General features: G+C 50.4%; 1 protein-coding gene across 1 annotated transcript in view; it reads left to right on the forward strand.

Annotated features, from left to right (window-relative positions):
- RHOD (ras homolog family member D) overlaps nucleotides 1–18,141 on the forward strand; it is a 155,454-nt gene that overhangs the window by 54,359 nt on the left and 82,954 nt on the right. The window contains exon 4 of the mRNA XM_069628940.1: nucleotides 473–607. Coding sequence (XP_069485041.1) covers nucleotides 473–607 — 135 coding nt within the window. The remainder of the gene's footprint in view (nucleotides 1–472; nucleotides 608–18,141) is intronic.

Raw genomic sequence — 18,141 nt, forward strand, 5'->3', positions numbered from 1 at the left:
TACACTCTCCTCCCCATCTGGCACTGGGGGGGCGGGGGACACAGAGGAGGGGTACAGCTGTACCGGGTGGCAGGGAGGAGAGGCCTGGATAGTACTTGCTATTACACTGCCCCCCCCCACATTCAACTCTCCAAATTCCTACTCCACAACCAACACTTCAGTACCCTACAACATCTTCAAAATCCACCCTGCTACACCATCTACACAGTCCACGCTGGCCACCACCCACAGCTAGCACACCTATACCATTTCAGAAACCAAGCGCTTCCACGCCATACTGGAGAGCCCGCAACCCCGCACACAGCAGGCGCTTCCACACCACCGCCCGCGTTAAGTATAATCGGTAGTCAATGCCACAACACCAGCCCTACAGCGATCACTCCCGCATCCCCCTCCGCAGCCCGCACAGCGCGAGCCATTGCGGTCCCGTGGGGCCGTCGGCTGCTCTAACTGTCCTGCTCTCTGCTCACAGTGGCACACGGAGGTGAACCACTTCTGCAAGGGGGTTCCCATCCTCCTCGTCGGCTGCAAGACGGACCTGCGGAAGGACAAAATGCGGCTACGGAAGCTGAGGGAGGACGGGCTGGAGCCTATCACGTACCAGAAGGTGAGTGTTTCGAAGCCACTGGGCGACACCGCCCAGCGCCACTCACCACACTGCAGGGCTGCTATCCCCAGGCGCAACAGCATCGTGTGTCCCACATAGGGTTGGAAACATTACTCCACGTCAAACTAGGAGATGCATGAAAGGTCTGGATGTCTGTGAGAAGATGTGCAACCTGCATTCGTTCACGGAATATGTAACTTCCATACTAAGACACAGCACCTAGGCTTTCCCTCTGTCTGCGCGACACTGCTTGGCTTTGCCGCTGCCTTTGCTGCCATGATCGCCCTCCGCCAGCACTCCGTGCACCTCTGTCACCCAGGGAAGGTACGCTGCAGCAAGCGGTCCCTGCTTGCGCACCAGCGCCGCACTCTGAGCGCTCTCTACTGTGTGATCCCTTATTTCAGGTGACGCCAATATCTTCCGTTCTCTTGCACACCCATTCTCCCTGCTGCTGTCTCCCTACCTTACTCCCTTGCCCCCCATCCCTAGCCGATCCTGCATTAGATGTCCATTTGCGGTTCTCTGACACCAACTCTGTAGCCTGCATTTGCTACGGGCTGCCACCGGTATCTCAGAAAAGGAACATTTGTCCGCCACCAGAAGACTAGTCCACTGGGTCCCCATTAAGGAACGCAGAACCTTCAAAACCCTTACCATCAAACACAAATGTCTCAACAGCACTGCACCCCGGTATCTCTCCCAGAGATTTGCAAAATCCCTAGCGCCGACACCCTCAGTGGGGTGGCACGGTGGCAGACCTTGTTGCTCCCAACGCCCCCCCCAGCTCTCATTCCACATTCCGACTCTCACTCCTGCCCAGCTACCCTCCTCCCAAATTAGCCCAACCCCCATCCACCCAAAGGATAGGCAGAGACCAGTAGGATGAGTGGGAGAAAAAATTGCCACAGCAAACTTTATTACACATAAAGTCAGGAGTTAGCTTACAGGTGTTCCGTTCACGCTCAGGATTCTGCGCTGAGAGCAAGCAACTTTTCCCCCCCGCCCCTTCGGGTCCTTGGGGGACCCGACGCGGGCGCCCAGTCCCTTCCTCAGCAGTCCCTCTCTACCCTTTGGCAATTTCTTTGTTTTGCAATTTTCTTTTCATTTTTCTTTCCCCAACGCTATTTAAGTGCAATTTTATTCCGTGCTTTACTTTCTTTCCATTCTCCATTTCCGCTTAGGCTCCTTCTAAAGGATGCGTTCCGGTCTCCTTTCCCCTTTTTGCTCCTTTATTCTTACCCCAGGATTCCCTCTTCCCGTTTCCCCGGGTTGGCTTATTATTATTGTTAAATTATCTCTCCCCAAACAGGTCTTCCTCCAACCCATCCTGCCAGGGAGCCCCTCTCCCCCCTTCCGCCAAGACCCCGATCTGCTCTAGCTCTCCCCGCCGCCTTGGTTGTCCCATCCCCTCCGGCCCCCATCGCGGCCTCCTGTTCTAGAGAGCCCCATCCAACAAGCGCTACCTATCCCCCAGAGCCCAACATCATTCTTATCCCCAACCTCTTCCCCTGCTTTTCGCTAAAGAGGGGTCCTCCCCAACTATCCCCCCCTGCTCCTCCTGGCCCCTACCCCCCGCACTCCAAGGCCCCCCCCCCCAAGTTTCTTTTAGATCTCCTTAAGCTGCCAATCACGAAGGGCCCCCCTTTCTTGAACCCCCCCTTAACATCCTCCAACTCCCAGGGGCCCCCCTTCCCCCCAGTTACCAACGTACTTGCCGGAGCCCCGTTTACAGTGCAAACTTTCAATTCACCCCCCCCTTGCTGACTTCATTGTTGCTTTCCAATTTTCAGTTTCCAACGATGCACTTCCCATTTCCCCCACCCAATTTTGGAGTTGGAAAGGTCTTCCAAGCCCCCTAACCCTCCCCATTAACGTGGGCCTCCCCTGAGTCTAATACTCCTGGGCGCCGTTCTTAATAAGCTGATGGCTGTGCAGTTCCCCTTGTGGTATCCGCCAGTACTTTCTAACGGGAACACCAGGTAACATCCGCTGGGCTTGTCTGCAAGAGACCGGTCGCTGCGACCGGTGTCACCGCCACGACTCACAGCGGGCCACCGGCCGCAGTGAGTTCCCCCTCATGCACCTGGTCGCCTTAGTGCACCAATCCCCAGTTATAATCCCAACCTGTTCTTTTTACCTCCATTCATTCCGTCCCCAACAGACACACAGGCCCTCCGGCTAGAACCGGTGGCGTGATGAATGGTGCTGCAGCCTTCCCTGCTGGTGCTCCTCCTGTTTGCTGCTTGTTCCGTACTGCCTTGCAGGCGGGCCCCTGACCTGGCAGCAGCGTTCCGAAATGAGGCCTTCCTTTGACCGTTCCGTTCCTAGCGGAGGCCCCCAAAACCCCCTAAGTGTTGGGGAGGGGGCGTTTCGGGCCAACTAACGGCCTTTCTTAATGGGTAAGTCTATAGCGTTCCACCCCCCCTTCCTTGTGGGCCCTCATTTGTAATCCTTTTGATTGCTTCTGTTGTTGCATCTGTCTAAGCAATGTCTTAATGACTATTGCCTTGATAGACTGATTTACCCATGTCATATCCTTTCCGTATGCTAAGAACCTGTCCCCTTCTTCCACCCCCCCGTGCCTGCTCTACCCTCACCCACCCCCTCTTCCCTTGCAACCCCCCCGTCACCGTGCGCGTACTCAGCCCCTCCTAGCGCCCCCCCCCTTAGCCCCCTTCACACGCCTGCCAGAGCACCCCTCTCCTGCAAGAGAGGGGGATCCGGCTTGCGCACCCTACCTTCCCCCTAGCTCAAACCGTGCTGTTGGCCATCCCACTTCTAAAGCCCATGGCGGAGGTTGCGCCTGTGCCGCTCCATCACTTGCCCCTCCCAGAGCGGAGTGGTTTGCCCTTGCACCCAGCCCAAAATGCTCTGTTTTAACCACAGCTAGTCATGCAAAACCTTGCGCCACTACGCTCTCATGGGCATCTGTAGGCGTACCCAAGTTGCCCATTGTTCTAACCAAACGCTCTCTTCCTGTATCTGTTGTTGGTTAATCTTACTCCTTGAACCCTGTGAACATTGTAAAAAAAAAAAAAAAAAAAAAACTCCCAACCTTAAGGGACACCGGTAAGTAGCGAAAAAGCGAGATTGTGCAGTGAACGTCCTTGGTGAATCATTAGAGAGAGAAACGCTTTTATATGACCAACACCGAACATGCAACGGCCCCTTGCGGTCTTTGTCCGGGCGTTGCCCCCAGGTTTGAATGTACATTCTATTGTAGGCAACATCAGACTCTACATCTTCCCCACTCTCCTCCACTCTATTTATTTATTTTTTTTTATTTATTTTTTTAAGAGCGTTCATACTGCAGCTGGATATCTTACCCGGCGTATCCCCGCCTACCCATGTAAAACCCTTGTGCGCCTTGCCGACCTGCTGCTTACCCGCCCGTACGAGCCCGCACTCCCCCCGCCTAAATGTGCCGCATTCCAGCCCACACTTCGACCATCCAACAGATGGAGCATTTAAAACTGTATCCAGCATACCACCTGCGTGGTAAACCAAACCTTCCAGACCTTCATTTGCGCCTTGAAACACTTGTGTATATGCGTGTTATAAATTCCCCACTGCATCAAAATGTGTGGTGTTCACTAGCAACCATTGCTTCCTCCTGCCGCAGCTGGCACCTGCGAACCCCATAGCTGCCTCGCCTGGATTTAATCCCCATGCCTGTTATCAACCCTCGCCTAAAACCTAATGTCATAAGCCGAGCCGAGACCCCGTCCATAACTCCATCGCGATTTATATTTAATGGCCGTGCTCCCTGATCTCTGCGCTCAACAATTTCAAACCCATTTGTGATGCGCCCGCAGTAAGTGCCCTCAGTCGGTCCCCATGCAGCCCGTTTTTTGCGCCCTCCGCCACGTCTATAAAGATGATCGTGACAAAATTGATGGCTGCGAGCTCTGCTGAAAGTGACGAAACCCAAAAGCAGCTACTATTTTTTGGCTACTAGCTGTTTGCATAACACCTTTCCTTTAAACATTCTTTTTTTTTTTTTTTTTTTTTGACCAACGCTCCACCAAATCTGCCTAACTGCACCCCCCTTCCCATCGCAGCTACCGCTGTTTCCCAACCTGCGGCCCTGGCCAGTGCCACGAATCTGGCCCAACCTTCCGCACCCAAAGGCTGTCCCCCTGGAGGCGATGATGCCGACTCCCCTTCCGCTGGTCCTTCTGCCAACTGCTCTTCAGCCGCCACCACCCGGCCTGGGTTTTGTGATTGGGCCATTGCAACCGTCTACCCTCTCAGACTTCTGAGTAAACGACCTTATTTCTGCCTCGCAGTTCGACCGTCCGGTGTGTTCTGCGGGATGAAAGAAATCATGGTGAGCAAACCTGATTCCGCTGCGTACCTACCTCGGCCCCCCCCTTTGGTCCTAAGGCTTCGCCCTATCCAAAATTGCTTTACCTGGCTGCCGACCCTATCATAAGGTTAGGCGACCTTCCCCCGTAACATTGCCGACCCCCAATTCCACACCCCGCCCCGGCTTTGTTGCGTGCCGCGGGCGTGGCCCAAGCTCGTGGCAGAGCTGGCCGTGAACCATGTCTCATTGCGACGGAGGATAGTGGGTCTCCCCAGGCTTTGGGTCGGGGGAAGGCACAAGAAGGGACAAGGAACCCTAAAATGTCAAAGGAAAAGGCAGGGGTCAGTTTTGCGCTGTGGAAGACGTGTCGTGGCGCTATACCAATGAACCTTCCATTCAAGACCTTGCAGCCGGCCAACTTGCCTGCTGTACTTGCAGCAGCTGCTGAGACCCTCCCTGCATTTGCCCCATCTGCTTGTTAGGCCCGTCATGACTGCGCATGTGCCACCCCCGACGGCCACCCAGACCAGGCCCTGACCTCCGCCCGTACCAAGGCAGCAAAAAACTGCATCGCCCCCCCGCTAACTACCGCATCCCGAAACCAACAACACCAACCCGTGCCCTTCCCCAGCGACTCTCCTGCTTCCTGCCCCTCCCAGATACTGCGCCCAACACCACGGACATGTGCTCCATGGTTCGTGGCGCTTCCCTTCACATTTTATAGCATGAACCAACCCATGCGGTACTAACCTGCCAACAAACGTCCGCTCTGCGCAAACAATGCCAGGCGCAATATACCTGCCTCCGCCCCCACGCCCCCCAAGAAAACAACACGCCACTATCAGCGCTAGGGTTACTACCAACCCAACCTTCGCCCACTGACGACCCCGCAAGTGGACCCCCCCCCTCAATTGCACCAACGGATGCGGTGTCGCCAGTGTAAACCTGATGCTCGGCAACCAACTGTGTCCACCAAGTGGGCCCTGCCTAAATACCAAGAGCACACCAAAAAACGATGCCAACACAACAAGCATTTCCCACATAGCTCTATCTAACCACTAGCCCTGACCCAACCCGAGGTTGCAACAGCCTTTCCCCCACGTGGTCCCGCCTCCCAGAGCCCAAGCAATTGGCAATTCGGATTCTGAAAGCGGCAATCCCGCCCATTGAACTGCAATAAACTTTCAATTGCCTACCAAAATCGATCGACCCAAATGTTTTACAACCCAAGCGTTGAAACACTTTCCGTATAGGCGCTATATAACTAAACTATCATATCCTATTATAACAAGTCGTACCTAACATGTCATTACATTGCTGTGTTGTGCGCAGACAACCGAGATTAAATGTGCCAAATCCCATGCATTGGTGTGCAGGTTCTTAACTGGCTCCCTTGGCGATGGTGAGCTTGGAGCTATAACCCTTTCCTGTCAGCATTACCCTCCTTCTATAAAGTTATTATAAGACCGTTATGCTTGGTGGTGCTCTAGGTGTGCTTTCCAAATCTTCCCTGCCATGTACCATTCCTTAATTACGACCGCCTCGCCCCTGTGTGGACCCACCCACTAAAATCCCAAACCAATGGTTTGACTCTGACTACCTTCCCAATATTTGTTGCTTAAGAACGAAGTAAACGCCTTCACAGGGCACACAGCAGGAACACAATTGCCACCCTAACCCAACTAAATAAGCAAATATTTAATAATCTTGCCTCGCGACCCCTTCTCCCCAGCGCGATCCCCAATGTTCCAACTCCCCCCCCCCCCTCCTTTGCAAACCAACATTTAGGCTGCGACCAGCCCGCTCCGTGGTAGAGTCGACAAATTAACATTCCAGGGCCGCAAAATTTCCCAACGATTAGAAAAAGGCGCATTGTAACCTACATAACAAAACATAATGCGAACATGATGGAAAGGCTCCCCCTGTCGCCCCAACACATGCCCCCAAAATGCACTGCACCCTGGACTACTTGAAACCATAACAACCTGCCCGTCCTTTCGCTCACCCATCCTATGTGCAGATCTTAGTGACATTCCGTTTTTATCCTACTATTCGGCCTGCCCCTTGAACTACCTCCGTAAGACATGTTTGTTAAACAATTGTTTCCCCACACGGCCTGCCAACGACCCACACCGTCATACCCAGCCAAACATTGGAAATGCTGTGCGTGCACATTTTCGAAAATAAAGCCACGTGGCGCGGCAGCTTTGCACAAACCCCCTTCCTGGAAGCCAAGGCCGTTTCGCGTGTCTGCGTTGCCTATGTTATCCCCGATACCCATACATTCCTTGGCCCCTCTGCTGGGTTAACGTTTAGCATACCGCGCACCTCCCCCTCCAAATAAAGCCTTAACGACCCCCTGCCCTACAGTAACCGATTTGCCCCTCCCGGGCGATCCCATTAGACATCCCTTAAACTACTTTGCTACGCGTGACCACCATTAGTAAGCCCATGCCCATGCATGGGATTACGCCAATATCGTTCCTATTAAACCGGACCCGTTGAAATGCGCAGCTCCCTCGCAGAGGGAATGTACCACCACTCCGCTTGGTGAACAAAACTTGGAAAGCCACTATGTCATGGAAACATCCTGCACTACTATCCCACCTACCTTTCCCATGCATGCAAACTTCTACACTTTCTACTGAACCTGGCAATCGCTGCCCATACGAGGCTTGGCCTCTTACGTGTGTGCATAATGATGGCCTGCTGCTTTGCGAGCCGTAGTAATCATGCAGGGATCGGAGAATTTGCCGCGTTTGGATTATTAACCTGAATGTCTTAATATCCGGCCCGTTTTGCTGAATAGTGATGTCCTGTGCCCGAGACCGCGAGGCCCGTGACTTGAGGCGGATTCCAACTATGGGTCGAACCATACCAAACGACCATGATCCCTTCCTGCCCGCCTCCGGTTTCCCCCTGTGCCATGCCGTGGCCCTTTGCCCACGCGACATGCGTTGCCCCGCCGGCCCTTAACTTCATCCTCAACTTCCGGCGCACCTGACTATGCGCCCCATCTGTAATTTAACTTCCAACCCCCCAAATATTCACCACGTGGTGTGCGCGAATATAACGCCCCCCCCTCCAACGCGGCCGCCAGCCCCTCCTAAGCCGCCATGTGCCACCGATGCCCACCCCCTAGTTCTTCCTTCCTCCTGCCTGCATTTACCTTGTGTCCTGGCTCGAACCGAAGTCCGCTTCTGTTCTACCGCCCGAGTCCTACCGCCGCCGCTCGCTCCTTTCTGCCACGCCTGGAACAACCACCGCCTTGAAACCCGACCCGGCTGGAACTGGCCTGCAACTTTGGACTTGTGACTGCAACGTCGGTGAGGAGCCGGCAAAGAGAGACCCCGCGACCCTTGTCCGTTGTATTTATGGCGCCAATGGGCGCGCGGGAGATGACGTCACCCGCCCCCTCCACCCCCCTTTCCCCTCCAGTCTCCTCATGCCGCCGTGCCGCGTGAGGCAGTCGGCACTAAGGGGGGGCCCCCGCCGAGGGGCCCTCCTTCGTAGGGCGCGGGAGCCCGTCGTTTCTGAAAGACCTACAAGATGTTCAAACTCCAACATGGTCATTGTTCCGAAAACACTGCGGTCCCGTGCAGGAGGTTTTAGCTTTCCTTTCATCGCCACGTCACAATGGAACTCCCTACCTAACTCATCTAAGATGCATTGATTCTCACACAGCCTTCAGGAAAGCCATTAAAACATGGTTGTTTGTATTAACTGGCCTCCTGGGCATCTGCACCCTGCCTGCTTATATAACCCATCACCCTTGTAATGTAACCTGTTGTTGTTTTCAGTTTATGAATCTCGCTATTTCTCCATGTACCTGCATTCTGTCTCATTATGCCAAGTCATGCTCCTTGTAACCCACGAGCACGCGCGCATATTCCTGTAACTAAGACATCTTCCTGCAACAGCCCCTCGATGCCTAAGGGCTGTAGTGTGCTTTACAAATTTAAATAAATCAATAAATACCTCACAAATGGCACTCTGACCTAGGCTGCACGCACCCACTGTTTACCTCAACCTTTGTGATTTCCCTATGTGTTATCTGGCACACCCTTTGCGCGTCAACACGGCCCAGCCAGAAGGGCTTTTCTGCAATGTCTCCTGCGACCATCATCTCATTGTACATCACTTTGTGACCCACTTACTTTGACTTTCGCACCACTTTGCTGCAAATACAATGTACCCAGTACCCACCTAATTTGATTATAGCAGCTTGTTAGCTGTATATGGATGTTCCCTGCAACCCATCGGTTGTGACTTTAGCAGCTCTTGGCTGTAAATGATGTTTGTCTGCACACCTGAACTAGCCCCCCCTCCCGTACCATGAGGTGAGGCTAGACAAAATGTGCTTCTACCATCTACCACTACGCTGTAACCCGAATGCCTACCCTTGAACAGTATGCTGCACTTTCTGTAACTAGCGTTGTGATACCTCCGGGTCTGTGCCCTATCAACACATGTAATACATACATACATACATACATACATACATACATACATACATACAGAAATAAGACAAAATTACCTGCAAACATCACGCAATGAGGCCTGGTCTGGAACTGGTAAGAGTGATTGTAGTATTCCCTGAGGATGTATCTATTTTGAGACTAATCCTATATAGCCTATCACACTGGATCAAATACCAGATATATGGGGGGCATCAACTCCACCTGATGTCATTGCATGGACATGCCCAGGCTTGCTCAGATGTGTTCGTCTTGAAGTTGTGTATCATCCAGGGACTCTGCAGTGACATTCGCTGAGTCACCCGCTACTAGACAAACATCCATCTTGAGTCCCTGCTAATCTTGGACAAATTAGAGGAAAATAAGATAAGAAGAGATATGGAAGAGACCATTTCTTCTCCGCACATACACAGGATGGTACTACAGAGAACCCTGCTTCCATCCAACCAGCAAAAAGGAAGCTGCACATACACGCAGTCACAACTCTGACACACAGTTTGCTCCTGGGCATCATCATGTAACTCTTTGGCATGAAGAACGATAACCTAACATCATCCAATTAATAGAAGAAGAATAGAAAGAAACCTCTGGAAGTGGATAGGATAGTTGAGGTGAAATGGAGTATCAATAAAAGAGAATCTCTGTCCTTCTGTCATTAAAAAAACAGTGGGAGCCTTCTGAGTGCAGAAGGAAGGCTCGGACACAGGGGTGACATTATTTGGGTTGTAGACTTTTATTAAATGAAAAAGTGTTGGTAAATAGCCTCTCTGGCCCTAGCTCTAAGAGGGATTTCCCTGCCTCAAAACAATCTAGTGAATAAGTCAGGATGTCTACTAAAACGTCAGTCACGGTCGTGTCCGAAAACCTACCTCTGACCCTAGCAGTAATAAAGTGCAAGGATATATTCTTCTCCTAAAGTGATGGGTAAAGTTCTTTACCAACAGAAAGTTCCAGATAATCTGGGTTGTAAAAATTGACACACAACACATTTCTCTTTCCACAATATAATGTTCCAATATACAGGCGATAGCTCCTTTCCCCTGGATTTCCTCTGGTTCTCAAAGTTCCTGTGAATCGCTTTCTTTATTCGCAACCGACGGCCAGATCTGGTTCACCTCCTGCCAAACACAATCCAGGAAACTACTTTTAACAGTCCCTATGTAGGCTTAGGCAATGCTGGTTGTTGTCTTCCCTTTCAGGTAATCTCCCTTCTAGTAGATTACATTCATTTTGTTCAAATAGTGTCCCCTCTGGCAATGATGGTTACAACATTTTTTCAATCATTCTTTCTGAACATGAGAATTATGCCAATTATGCTTTAGTTCAACAGGTCGGTATTAAAAAAGATTGCCTTGAGCCAGTGGTCTATTGCGGAGCGCCCCGAGAGTTACCTATCGAAGGCCAACTCAATGGTCTTTCCTTGCACCACCATTGGACCTGTTGCTGCTTTAACTTCTTTTTTCGTCAGGACTGTTTGGGCGTCTGACAGCTCCGGTAACACTCCCATTGCTTGTGCCTCCTGAAAAGGAGACCTCCTTTGCTCCTTGCATACTCTGGTGACGCCACCCACCGGAGCAAGCTGCAGAACCAGGAGAGCTTCTCGCTCCTACGTGACAGCCTGTCTCAACACCACTTCCCGCTGCCCATTCTCTGCATTCAGGATTCCCGACTCCTATGACTCTCTCTGCACTGCGTCCTGCTGACAACACAGCGGCAGCTCTAACGTCTGCTTTCTTCTGCTTCTGCTGCTCCCACTGCTTCTTTCTGATGGCCTGCACCTGAAGGGGCCTTAAATATTTAAAGGTCCCGCTCAGGTGTGGGTTATTATAACCATTAGTCTGCACACTACACTTCTGCAACTCTGAGACCCTCTTCCTTGTCTCAGTACCAAAAGCATTATGGGACTTGAAGTCCCAACGTTCTTATTTATTTTAACCTCTTGTAATTCACTCTGTTTAATGATTTATACAATGTACCTTTAGGGGAGGCTTTCAAAGGAATTAATGGTAGGTTTCTGGTTTTATAATTCAAAACCTAAGGTGGAATTATAACTATCAGAAACAGTAGTATTGATTCTCTGATCCTTACATATATGATTCCCATGTTTACCATAAGGGGTTTCACCACTGACAATTTGGGTAATTCTGGGAAGGGAAGCCTTACTATGATAACAAGCCATTAGATATTCCGGTATCATAGAAACTTCCCCCTTGGAAGAGGATAAATACTGTGTTTACCATGGCAAAGTCCTCACATTCCCCTGATGGCCTTCTCCTCCCATGTGATCACCCGGCTAATCACACCCAGGGTCAGGGTCAGGTAGCGGCTGCCTTCCCCTGGCCACATGAGAGGAGACTTTAGGCTGGGATTCTGCAGGGCTCATCACAGAGGTTTCAAATATGATCTCTGTAGCTCTGATATGGGTGAGGGTCCCAGGCTCGCAATGCAATATGTTGGTGCTTGGTTTACTCCCCTGCAAAGCTTCTGATGCTCTCTTTTCTTTTTCTCTTCAGATATTAAGGTCCCAGATCCTCTTACTCTTTTATATTTGCTTGGGTGCAGGTCCCAGACTTGCACAATGGTTTCACCTGGGGGTTCAGTTTGGGGTATGTTACATAGCTCTGGGTACCCCTGCGAGATATCCCCTGGATACTGGGTGATGCTGATACTCGAGCTGCTTTTAGCTGCTGCTAATCAGATTCTTACTCCGATCCTTGCCTGGTGTGTGACTTCACCCCCAACCTTCAGTTTGTAGCACTTTGGTGGAAAGATGGGTATGGAGGAGAATGGGGATAGCTGCAAACATTGCTCTGTGCCTCTGAAACACCACAATTCAACTACAGGTGCAGGTTCGGGGAGCAGGGTCTCAGGTGGGAGGCTCTGCTGGCTTCAAATGCCGGCTCAGGCTACTGGATCTCAAGTGCAAATCTACACTGGCCTTTTCTGTCTCACAGGGGCAAGGCTGCAGTAAACTGCTAACTCCCTGAATATTTTATGTAGAATACGGGTTGGTCTTTGTGGAGCCTGTTGCAAGGGGAAGAAAAAAAAGACCTCAGTCTTCCAGAGCCCGGCAGCCTTTTAAAGGGAAATGGAGGGACCTGGTTAGTTATCTATTAGTACCCGGCAACGCAAATCCACTTGTTGTGGATTGGCTCGTTTCTGAGCCATACCACAGTGTAATTCCGTTGACGCACTTGTGTGCATCGTGTGCCAGGCACAATTTTTTTTTGTTCAGGCGACCATGGAAAGGGAGAAGGGACCACACGTAGTCCCTTCTACCTTTTCCAAGGTGGCCATTTTTTGTTTCTTTTTTTTTCCAATGTAAGTGAATGACCGCCATGGAAAGGAAGAAGGGACTATGCGTACTCCCTTCTCACCTTCCATGGCGGCCATTTTCTTTGTTTACTATGGCCGCCACATAAACAGAAAATGGACTAGGTTGTCTCTCCGCGGCAGCCATTTTTTGTGTAACTTATTTTGACTTTTTTTTCCCGGCTGCGAAACGCAACGTGTATCGCAGCTGGGAAAAAAAAAAACATTAGTACCCCTGTCTAACGGGCTGGGGGACTAATGGCAATAAGCTCCTCGACAGCAGGCCATTACCACCCACAGTAATGCCCCCGGGACATCGTTAAGGCCCTCGTCCCTGGGGGCATTACCTTGGGCTTTAATGGCCTGCCGTCTCGGGGCTTATTGCCTCAATAAGGAAGCCCGGGTGTTAAACTGGCTGAGAATCTGACTGTGCATTATCTAGTCTCGAAAATACCCATAAATGCCATTCACTCTGGTTCAATAGACATACTATTACTTTATTGTAAAGGATCCATAGAAGTGTGCGTCACTTAATCCGACCTATGTGATGAACTATAAAAATGGGTTGCACCACTGCAAAGCATGTGGACATAGCCTGGTGTCCTTGTAAAAGTGAAAAGGTATGCTGGAAGGCATGGCAACCGTTACTAAGAGCAACTCAAACAGCTGCTTGTTATTCTGGATGCCATAACAAAACATTACATTAAAACGATCAAAGGCCACATTAGTTCTGTGCATCCTGGCCATATTTGAACACCATGCTCCATGATGAAATAGGAAAGCAGTACCCCTGGGGTATGCAGCGGTCTTACTAGCAAGCGGCACCACTCTAGTTTTTTTAATGATAATGTTAAATGTATTTGTGCCGCGCACCGCCACCAACGGACTTGGTCCCCAGGCGGATCTGCAAACAAGAAGGTAGGAGCTGGGAGGGTTAGTAGGGTGAAGAGGGAACTGGAAAGTGAGAAAAGTAATGTCCTGTTGGCAGCTTCAGTACGGGTTTCACTGTGCGCTGAGCTTGGGTGTGAATATTGCATCGATGTGAGTCCTCGTGTGCTGTTGGTGTGATTTATGGGTTGTTTGTTTTGCAGGTGACACTGGTATAGGTACCAAGGTCAGCAGCAAAGCCTGTAACTAAAACGTGAGTGCAGCGGCTCCTCATTGGAGAGACACTCCCTGCACAGGAAATGATGCAGAGCAAATATCACAAGAATCGCACGTGATGCTGAGAAATATCTAATTTCCCGCCGAAGACTCGTGTATGATCTCGCGCCTAACGATGCAGGTGATAGAAGTACACACATTCCATGTGCACTCCCCCTCCCCTTTGTTTGTGCAAAGCTGGAGGATCAAAGGATCATTTTTAAAGTGAAACCTGAATTCACAAAAGGGTTGCGCTTTCAAATGCATGGAAGGAAAAAGCATCCCCTGTGTCTGTTTGGAACAGGCGCTGCAGGGATGCGCAATGGCAATGGCATTCATTTTCTGTCCCTCGCATGCAGCTTTTTTCTGCTTGCATTTCTATTCTTCTAACACGGATAGAACGTTTTTTTGCTTTTTTCAACATTTCCTTAAGACAAGCCCTTGAAGGCCCCCATGACTCGGAAATGGCCTCAGAGCACCCACGTGTGTGATGGAAGCCAATAATGCATGTCTGCGGGAGCAGGCTCGTGACACTAATGTTTGCAAGGGGGCTGGCCAGAAATTCATTTGCGCTGGCACATGGCCCCTGAAAAATGTTCATATCACCTTTGTAAATAAGGTGACTAGCACGTTTCCAAAAATCGTGCATTAGAAAAAAAAGTGCCTTCTCTATGCTATTCTTTGATGCCCAATGTTTTTGTACACCAGACAAGATGTGTATTACTGAGACTTGGTTAAATACAATTCGACCGCCCTCTTGTTAGGCACCACTCCCCACACACGGCGCTAACTGTAGGATGTAGGCACAGGAGAGGGCCATAGCATGGGGTGGGGTTTCCCCTATCTACTGTGCAGCTCTGTCCATGACAGCAATGGAAAAAGCCCTTCCACACGACATTTTATTTTTATTTATTTCTATAGCGCTGAAGCCCGCAGGCATCAGGGCGCATTGCATGAAGACCAGGACAACGGAAAAGTGACGGGACAGTACAGTAAGATTACTGGTATGAATAGATTACATTACATGGACATTAGTATTTAAGCAGGTCCTTTATTTGAACAACAGTGTCTTCAGTTTCTTCCTAAACGATAGGTAGTTAGATTCTAGCCTTAGGCTGTTTGGGAGCTCATTCCACTTAGATGCCGCTTTGGTAGGGAATGCTCGTCCAAATCCATTGGCTTTTTTGGAATGAGTTACTTTCACAAACCCTTGCGCCTTGGATTTTAAGGTGTGGCGAGGTTCGTATGTGGTTATTTGGTTTTTTAGTTATACGGGTGCGGATCCACATATAACAGTGATGGACAATGGTTATTGCTTTAAAGGTGATCCGGTCTTCCAGGGCTAACCAATGAAGGGACTTTCTGTCTTCTGTAATATGTTCCTCCCTTTCTTTTTTTCTTGGTGATTGTCCTTACTGCATTGTTCTGTATGACTTGACATTGATACATTTTTTATGGGCTCCATGGTTATCATCATGTGAAAAGTGGCCCCAACCCTTGGACACATGTTTTGCGCATATTCTCTAAAGGTCTCCCAATTCAGGGCCTGCTTCTACCAGTGTCCTGTTTTACCACTTGCTACAAACACATATACTTCCAAGTTACCTGAATTGTTGGTCGAACAGACTGGACCTTAGTCCATCTGAATTCGTCTAGAACAGGTGTCCCTTCCAGCGCTCTTGCTTGGAGTGCCCACACGAGGAAAACTGGTCGCGGCGTATGCTGTCCTCGAGTGCATCCTCGAACAGGCCCTGGGAGCAGGTTCTGCATGCACTCATGTGAATCATGTATCCTAATACCTCACTGGTTACAACAGCTCACCTTAAAGTCCCAGCTAAGGTGATACTGCACAGAGAACATGCTGTCTGCTGGAGAGATGACCGCCCCTTCCAAAATCAAAAGGGCACACCTTTGCAGCCCTGGTTCTCCCCCAAAATCAAAGACAATCATGGCATAACAAATACCTGGAAAGGCACTCTGCACATTGGATGTAGGAATGTGTATGTTCTCCAAACATCTATAGATGTTCAATACACCGTCATTTTGTCGATTTTGAAGTCCTTAGCCGGACCCTTCGGGTAGTGGGTCGGTTGGCCAGTTGCTGCCACCCGCTACGTAAGGCTGGGCACGAAGGCGGCACAGGGAGGATCCCCTGGTCTACCCCACCATGCGCCAGTCCCTGGTGATCGGCTGGCCACGTTGAGCAAAAACATTCCCCTGCCCCTTTAAGGGAGGTTCCAATGTATAGTAAATCTATCTAAGCCGCGAGGACTCTTGCAGTGCAGCTATTCCTCAAAGCTGTCCCATGCAGTATCCAGAGGAAACTCATCACTGCGAGACATTCTTGTGGGCCATGCACAACTACTGGCCAGGTGATGCAGCGGCTGCTGGGAGGGACGTGTGTTTTAGTCCTGCATGGAAAGGTGAAAGTGTGGTCGAATTATCAGACCCCAAGGAGAACTTTGTCCGCTGGGGTGGTACCACTTGCCACATTCCAACACCCTGCAGAAATGGATGGTTTTGCAGCGGACAGTAGCTCTTTCTATATTATTAAACTAGGTTTGCTAAGATCCTTGGTTCATATTAGAGGAGCAGCTACGGTCAGCTGTAAATCTATCCATATGCACAGACTGTCGTCAAATGCATGTTTGCCGATAACCGCCCTCACAATGATTCCTCTATTAGAAGAAACCCTCCTCTGCCACCGCAGACACCCAGTTCTGCTTTCCAATCTCCCATTCCCAAAAGGTTTCAGTTAGTCACTGGAAAGGGCCAGCCAGGACTTTAAGTGGGCCGTGGCTAGCCAGGGCCGAACCCTAGCATCATGCTCAGAAACTCGAGGTGGGGCATTGCCAGGGGTCGCTAATGTCAACTGGCAACCCCGCCCGCTACAGGACGAGGCTCATGTGCGAGAGCTACAGGCTTCAGGAAAAAAGCCTTTAATCCATAATGGTGGCGCCGCACCTGCGAGGCATCCCTTCAAGCAAGAGATGCCTGTGGGCTGGCGCCACCACTATAGAGGAAAGGTGAGGTCGCTGCCTAAAGTTCCTGCTCATTCTCAGGAGTTTCAGGCTTTAGGAAAAAGGCCTCGGCTTCCAGCGGCCTCAACTTTTCAGGCTTAATGGTAACGCAGCCCCTCCTCTGGCATGTTGCCTGGCGAGGGACAGCACCACCATTAAAGGACGAGGCGCTGTCCCTTGCCAGGCAAGCATTTGGCAAATAAATGCAGAGATGAGCATCCTCTCCCCACGCGGGCAGAGGGTGCTGATCGCTAGAAGAGGCTGCCTGGCGGAGGTGCCTGTAGCCCATTGCTCCGGTGTCTGTCAGGGGGCTGTGGCCTAACGAGCCGGCAGGTAACCCTCACCGTTATGCCACGCCCCCTTGATGAGTCTGGGCTCATTTTCCATTGCCACTCAAGGCACTAGGGCCAGCAATGATGCAGCGAGACATGAGGCAGGGAGGTTTAATGCATGCGCTCAAGAAAGATGTGCCCTATTTCATTGGGGCACTGCGCAACGTTTTTCCAGCCAAAATATTTATTATAAGCGATCTCTATCTCTCTGTTTAAATCCTCTAAATGTTCAGACACTGGTATGTCCTGGTGAATTTGCAACATTGTATGTCCGGCCAGGAGGGGTGGACTGGAAACCAAAAGAGGCCCTGGAAATAATGTTCAAAGTGGCCCCATATTACACATTATCAGCAAGCCCAACCATTTTCCTATGAGAAAACGTGGAAAGAAAATAGGTTACCACACAAAAGAGGGCCAGGGTGCAGAGGCCTCACAGGCAATCTCCATTGTTCGTATAGTCCACCCCTGGCAGCGAGGGAGCACTCTGCCGTTAGACAATGAAGTGGTAAATTCGGGTCACATGCGGGAAAACCCTGCGGTTGGAAGGCCACGAACTTACAACATTGTATCGAGTCCAGGTCTCCAGAGCTCACAAGCAGCTTGCCAGCCATTTGAAGTGACTCCTCCGACAACATGGAGAAAGCTGCTGCCTAAAAGCCACAAACTTTATTTATTTTTTGATTGATTTATTGGAAACATAGAAAAGTGTTTTGAACAAAAACTGTATCCATCGTACATTTGGGAACAGAGCACCCTCATGGGGTGCCTTACAATGATACAAGGTGGAGAATGGATGAACATAATAACCAGTAGTAATAGTAGCGGCACAGAAAGACGGGACACTAATGAAAAGATCATATATACAGAGGTATGTTCAGTATTAACACTAGTACTTATATATTTACACATAAGTGAGCACAGGGAGGGGGGAAGAGGAAAA

This window comes from Ambystoma mexicanum, chromosome 12 (assembly GCF_040938575.1).
Source record: "Ambystoma mexicanum isolate Mex_15411 chromosome 12, UKY_AmexF1_1, whole genome shotgun sequence".
Classification (NCBI taxonomy): Eukaryota; Metazoa; Chordata; class Amphibia; order Caudata; family Ambystomatidae; genus Ambystoma; species Ambystoma mexicanum.